The sequence below is a fragment of the Aplysia californica genome, unplaced genomic scaffold (assembly GCF_000002075.1).
Source record: "Aplysia californica isolate F4 #8 unplaced genomic scaffold, AplCal3.0 scaffold00405, whole genome shotgun sequence".
Lineage (NCBI taxonomy): Eukaryota > Metazoa > Mollusca > Gastropoda > Aplysiida > Aplysiidae > Aplysia > Aplysia californica.
In genome coordinates, this window is record NW_004797675.1 from 292561 (window position 1) to 300060 (window position 7500).

At 39.2% G+C, this 7500-nt stretch overlaps 1 protein-coding gene across 1 annotated transcript in view; it reads right to left on the bottom strand.

The window, feature by feature from the left end:
- Nucleotides 1–7500, bottom strand: part of LOC101852107 (alpha-2-macroglobulin) — a gene marked incomplete in the record, with an annotated part of 48746 nt that overhangs the window by 9909 nt on the left and 31337 nt on the right. Inside the window, 8 exon segments of the mRNA XM_005104129.3 lie at nt 369–453; nt 1205–1233; nt 2322–2441; nt 2940–3048; nt 3627–3710; nt 4856–4949; nt 6909–7045; nt 7432–7500. The exon segment at nt 7432–7500 is cut by the window's right edge and continues 153 nt beyond it. Coding sequence (XP_005104186.2) covers nt 369–453; nt 1205–1233; nt 2322–2441; nt 2940–3048; nt 3627–3710; nt 4856–4949; nt 6909–7045; nt 7432–7500 — 727 coding nt within the window.

Below are 7500 nucleotides of genomic sequence, written 5' to 3' on the forward strand. Positions count from 1 at the left end.
TCTCTCTCTCTCTCTCTCTCTCTCTCTCTCTCTCTCTCTCTCTCTCTCTCTTTCTCTCTCTCCACCAGTGAGTATTTAATGTTGATACTTGGCATCGAAAGGGTCTAATTAACACCTTTTGCTTCCTTGGCCTCACTCTTATGGACTTGGAGCTCTACAACTAAAGTGTACATTCAACCGAACTTACAGTTTATACATGTATATATCTTGACTTCAGTGTGAAGAAAAATCCTACGGCAAGTCTGTTTACAAAAGGACAAAAGTTCTAGTCACTTTTTTTAAATACCGCGAACTGTCAGGTGAATACAACAGTTTCGCTTTTCTCTCAATTCTGTCAGTTTAGTTCAGCTGTTTAGAAAAGAACGTACTTGCAGATGAGTTGCAGACTAAGCTCTTCAGATCCTTGGGAACAATCTTGATCAGTGGACACAAGGGGCAGTTTGACTCTCTGGCCTGAATGAAAAAAAGAAAAAAAAAACCCAGATGGTATAATATAAAAACGTGTGTCTCCTTACCAATTATTAAGACCTGTTCAAAGAATGGTTTCGATTGTGCTCGGCGTTTGATTGATCCAAAGTGGAGAAAAATATTCCTCCGAGTCATGTAACAAAGACAAGGTAAACTCATTCATTGCTATGGTCTATGAATATAATCTGTTGCCATGTTCCGCCTCTCAAGTTTTACCACAAATTTGAAGTCCATTATCGCTCAGATTTTAGCACATAATATAAAGTATAGATTAGCGTGCAACATAAATACTGGGTAAGATAAAGATCGATTTTATATTCATTTCTGGTGTGAAGCTGCTCAGGGATAAGGTAGCGTTACGTCGCGTCCATTGCAATGTGTACATGTATTTTTTAAAAATATATAAATGTACCTTAACCTTTCTTTTTTTAATTCTCAATTTCATGAACAAACATAGGTGAAAGTGCTTTTTCTTCCCACACAGTAAAACCATTTTACCCTCTGGTTAGCATTTTTATTCAAATGATTTGTTTTTCTCTTGTCCCCATAGTTTTTGCACGTCTTCCGCCATAATGTAATGAATCTTTACAAGCACAAATTATTATAAACTCTATCTTCCGTTACAAAAACAATGTGAATCAGAAATATTTATCCCTTTATCCCCTATTATATGTGGCACAACAACAATTTTTTTTATAAAGGGGAAAAAGAAATGACAGCCGCATGTAAAACTTACCGTTGCGCCAAGATTTCCTCTATTCAGATCTGTGAAAAAAGAAAATGTTGGGAAATTATGCCACTTGGATTCTAAATTGTAACCGTAATAACTATGCGAATCGCAATCAAACAGAGGTAAAAGCAGCTAAATAGTCAGATTATAAACACGGAAATATCTTATTATACACACAGGCGCAAAAGTTGACACCCGTACAAGCAAGCACAACTACAAATACCATAAATACAGACATGCACGCTCATGATCAGGTACACACAAATCAAATCTCTTACAAAAGCATTCCCGCACACAGACTAACAGACCAATAGCTTTATGCATACCATTATGCTTAGAGTACGTATTATATAAAACATCAGAATTTGTCTGTGTGAGTAAACTATTTCAGTGAAGCAAGTTTGCTCTTTGCTGCAAGATAAAAAAAAATGTGTGCGCCCGATTTTATGATTGCGAAGGATGTAAGAGTAGATTGGGAAGAAGTTACAAGATTTATTTTCTTAAAATAACTTTTATTTAAGTTGGATTATCTTGTGCAGCTCGTGTTGGCCTGTCTTATGAATGATCTACATTTTGATGGGGACCAAATGTAGTATAAACTTGAAAACAGCGCACGTGTAAGGACTTAGTGTCATGACGCGGTGGAATCAGGCGCTCATTAATTTATGAGCATGTGGAGTTTTTGGTACTGCGAGGGTATCTTAAAGCTTGTTCATTTGTTTTGCCTTGGATGACAAAAATACCCATCTATCTTGAATAGAAGTCGAGATGTCCACATTTGAAGGAGGTGGAGGTCGCCTTGTTTCCGCGGTTAAATTAGCGATAAAACGGCCGCCAAAGTTTGGTTATTTCCATAGCTTGAGAGCTCCTGGTAACTAAAAACGTACATTTTTCTGTACCTTTATCTAACGTTTTTCAGTAAATTCCATACAGAAATGACAATGTGTTCTTGAATGGACATTCAAGACCTAAAAAAGATTCGATTAAAATGACCAAACTGGCGGAAAAATGCTAATTTCTTCAATTTCATTATTTTGATAAGCGCCTGATTTCACTACGCTGCCTCACTAATATTTTTCTGTTTTGTTTCTTAACTGAGTAATTTTTAAAAATCACTTCTTACCAATTCGACGCTGGACAGGGAACGCTTGTCCTGGGATAGGTGCGGGGTTTCTTCTTCTCGGAATCATTTCCTTTGTGCCGCAGATGGTCTTCAGTCGGTACGGCCTGGTCACCGACACATCTGCGATGGTTGAGGTAAAGAGGCAATTTGTAAGTCATGTTCTTTGGAGAATATTCGATCGTTGATAAGAGAGCTAGGCATGCTATAACAGTCAGATTCAGATATTGTGTTTATCATAAATTCTTTGAATTGTTTACTTATGGGGTTTTTTCCTAGCATCAATGATAGGCTGGTGAAAATATATTTTTATAACAATTCCTTTTTTCTGATGTCATATTCCTATGCCCGGCTTGAGCCGTGGATTCCTTAGTGAATGCTCATCTTTTATTTTGTTTATTTTTGTTTGTTTTGTTTCGCTTTCTGTTGGATTTCGTTTGTTTGTTTTGTGTGTGTGTGTGTGTGTGTGTGTGTGTGTGTGTGTGTGTGTGTGTGTGTGTATGTGTGTGTGTTCTCTAAAATATTGCCTGAAAACCATTTGGTTATTTCCGATTTAGTAAGTAGTAACTTAACAGTACATGCAGAACTTAACAAGGTCCAAAATCAAAACCACGAGCTCACCTGTTTCATAGTACTGATATACCCTGACGTCAGCTGGCTTTGGACTACTGACTTTCAAAGCTTGATCCTGCTCCACATCAAAGGAAAACTGTTTGGGCCTTCTGCTGAGCTGTGGAGACACAGGTGCTCCGTGAGTAGGTGAAAGTGGTATTGTTTTGGAAGTCGAACAAATTACAAAGAAATACACAAACAGAAATCTTAGCAACATAAGCAGCAACAGTCACAACTTCAAAAAAACAACGACGACAACAACAGCTACAACAACAACAACAACAACAACAACAACAACAACAACAACAACAACAACAACAACAACAATAAAACAACAATTATGATTCTGAAAGCTAAGCAATGAGGGGCGTCTTTACTCAACTGACGGAATTTTTTTTTTCAATTTCTCATGTCCGCATGCACAATGAAAAGTTTGAAAGAGTAAACAAAATGAATACTAATGCGCAATGAATATCCGAAAGCATCATTAGCAGCATTTCATAAATAGGGGCAAAGTATCGAGCGCAGATTTTGAACATCAGTTCTTTTTTATTCTATTCTAAAGGAAAAGTATTTCAACTTGGGGCACCTTGCGATATCTAATATATATTTTAAAAATCAACACGTTTGCTATGCACATGACATAATATTTAAATTGTAGCATAAATAAAAGTAAATCTAAGTGTCTGTTGTTACCTCTTCGAAGTAAAAGGACAGCGTGCCTTCCTCTTCGTTGTTCTCGTATCTCTTCATGCCAAGAGCTGGGAACATTTCCTGGAGCTGAAAAATAGTTGTTCGATAAAATAAGACAGGCCTGAACTCAAGCGACAGTTTTGTTCATCAAAGTATTTCCCTCTTTTACGTCCTCAACCCATCCCTCCCCCTACCCCTGCCCCATCACCCTGGACCCCTTTCCGAATACCCCTCTCTCTCTCTCTCTCTCTTTCTCTCTCTCTCTCTCTCTCTCTCTCTCTCTCTCTCTCTCTCTCTCTCTCTCTCTTCTCTCTCTCTCTCTCCCTCACCTTCTTTTCCTTCATTTTTCTCTCTCTCACACACACACAAACACACATATAAACACACACACACACACACACACACACACACACACACACACACACACACACACACACACACACACATACACACACATGCTCGTACCGATGAAATGACATGTGCATTCACTAGTATATGAAATAAAGAACGGAGAGTGATAAAGTTTTAAACAATGTAACCGCTTCTATTTATCTTCTCACTTTGGCTGAGCAGTATCTGTGTTCAGTAAAAATGGCTATCAGTGGCTTTGTTCAATAAAACCGTGTTAGTGAATGAAGGATCAACCTTCTGGTAGAAATCATCCAAAGGCTATTATAGTGCATTAACTTAAATTGATCCTGTCGGTTGATTTTTTTTCAGCCTATTTGTAGAATGACTTACATGTATTGCAGTGGACGAACTATAACAGAGGAAAGGTAAGAACCACTGTTATTTTCTATAGGATTCTCAGTCTTTCTGGTTTCATCTTTATTGCAGCAAGCGTCTGTAGCTTAATTGTCAAGTGTCGAAGCAAAAGAAATGAGAACCAGTTCCAAGAGGAAAAGATAATTGTTCTGATAAATGTATTTTATCCTGCATATCAGCTGTTTTTTGTTTTGTTTTTTGTTTTTGTTTTTGTTTTTTGTTTTTTGTTTTCTATTTGTTTTTAAAGGGGGAGGGGGGAGATGGGACAGAGAGGACTGAAGCAGCCTGTTTGCTAAATTATCTAAAATGCTTCACTGAAGCGTTAAAAAAAAACTTTTGCTGTGTTGTTGTATCTTTCAGTTTTCTTTGAATTAGTGTCAGTCAAGAAATTATGAATCGCAACGGAGATAATTGATGTTTTAATTCACCAAATATGACCACAAGATACGTTCAATGCACATACTCACATAGATAAAAGAATCTTTGACTGGAGTCCAACCAGTCACCATTTTCACAGTAACAATAGTCATGCCGGTGTTGAATTTCTGTGATCCTCGGGCACTGCAAAAAGGAAGGTTTTGTTTTGTTCTTACATTAGTATAACTCCCTACTATACATAACAGGACTATTTAAAGAGGTTCACACTGTCTTGTACGAGGTTAAAAGGGATAACCCTAGAGGCTTAAGTAATATAGAAGTTCCACAGGATACCAATTGGCATCTTTGAGTTTTGTTGTTACTGCATGGTCGTGTACGTTAGTGTTAGTGTGAGTGTGGTTTTTTTTGTTTGGTTGGTTGGTTGGTTGTTTTTTTGTTTTTTTGTTGTTGTTTTTTTGGGGGGTATGTTTTTTTTGTTTTTTTTCTTGTTGTTGTTTTTGGGTGGGTGGGTGTTGAGGACGATCGTGATGTGTGTGTGTGGGCCCATCATGACCTTTTATTCATATTTTACCTCAAAAGCTAAAACAGGATTCTGCCTCTCGAAAGGTCAAGTCAATAAAAGACACGTTTACCCAATTTAGGAGCAGGAGGAGCAAACCACGTTAAGATACATTCCCCCCCCCCCCAACTCACACACCCCAACACTTACCGCTGTCTCTTTCCATTGCATGACTTCTGTCTTCAGTCTAGTTACCTTCCCCCCCCCCCAACCACATCTCCTCCCCTCTCCCTCAGCTTCTTGTCCCTCACCCAGGTTGGTTTATATATAAACATACTGCTACTCTTAATATTATTGTATTGAACACCATATGTTTACCGGGAAGCCAAGAAAAGTATTTCAGAGTATTACAAGGTCTTTTTTCTGGTAAGTGTTTTACCGCGCTCGCAACTGCATAAGGTCACATGAGCGCGCGGGATTAAACGTTTTCAGTTTGTAGGAAAAAAAATTTAATTTTAACGAAGCCTACTCTTATCGATTTTAGACTACCAAGGGATCTTTAACGTTCGCAACTTGGACACGGGACCTCCGAGATTTTTCGCCCTTCTCCGAAAAGGCTATGTGTAGATAGATCATTCCTACCAGAAGATCAGCGGTTTGGCTGAAAGACAGCAGTAAGAAGGGGCCAAGGAGTAGCAGTAGAAAGGCAGCAGAAAGTGTCAGGAGCCCAGAGGAGGAGGCAAAGGAAGTGAAGGGGTAGGGGTCGGAAGAGGAGACGAAGGAAGACGGCAGAACATTGCAAGAGAGCAGGACATGAGGTCAAAGGAAACAATTTTAGAGAAGAAAATTGTTTTCGGTCACTACAAGGATTCGAACCCGGGACTTTTGAATGAGAGACCAACACCTTAAGCTCTAGGTCACGAGAGCCCCCATTGCAAGGTATGTTGGGGTAATCATATTATTATTAGATTGTAAAACGCATACAGCTTGCTGTTGAGCGTGAATATGCGCTATACAAAAGTTATAAAGTATAGTTGCGAATTACATGCTCTACAGCTGTGCACTTTGGCTGTTTCCAAAGAATTTCAGAAAAACAGAAAGAATAAAATAAAAAATGTTGCAACACGTGTTTCCAACGTCTTCCTTCAAATCAAAGCCAGATGCAGGTAAACAAACGGCATGTGGAGAACTCTGGACACGGGGTCAGCGACCTCGAGAGGGATGGGCGCCGCCAGGCTATCCTTACCCAAGACACACAGCATGAACATGAGCTCAACACCAATGTCTCCAAGCCTTTGTCTATGACCGTCAGAGGTGGAGACAGCTGGTACAGCTTTCAGCAAAATAGCGGCCCCCGAGTCCGGGGAAGGATTAAGGGACTAGTGACTCGTGATTGATAGACGGATGGATGGATGGATAGATGGATGGATGGATGGATGGATGGATGGATGGATGGATGGATGGATGGATGGATGGATCGATGGAGATAGATAGATAGATAGATAGATAGATAGATAGATAGATAGATAGATAGATAGATAGATAGATAGATAGATAGATAGATAACAAACACAATCATACTAATAGCATATATTATAGAATTTAAGATAACATAATATAATTTTTCAATCTTCGTCTCGTACCCAACAGAAATCACTATGGTCCGTCGATCACAGCGGTCGATGTCACGGGAATAGAGCCGGGTGATGACCTTTAAGTGGAAGCTAGGTTTGGTTTCGCCACCAAGGGTGAAAGGCAGCTTGTTATAGCGGACATTGGCCTGAGGGTATTGAACACAAAAAAACTGGTAACCAATGAATTAAATAGGCATATTACATATAGACCTGATCTGTTTGTTTGAGCATGTGAGAGTTGAAAATAAACAGATCGAGAGAGAGAGGGGGGGATGGAGGGAGAGAAGAGGGGGGGGGGGGGGGTCAGAGAAGAGACTTTGACAGAAAGAAAGAAAATAAAACAATAAAACCGAAAGAAAATTACAACCAGAGGATGAAAGAAAGAAAGAACTAAAGAAAGAAAGGAAGAAAGAAAGAAGAAGGAAAGAAGAAGGAAAGAAAAGAAGAAAGAAAGGAAGAAAGGAAGAATAAAAGAGACCAACACCAAGACACAGACAGACAAAGCAACAGGCTCAACCAGTACTTAACTGACCTGCACCAAAGCACAGCCTACACCCTTGACCTTGATCTGGAGCTTGTTGGGGAGTGTAGCGATGGGCTC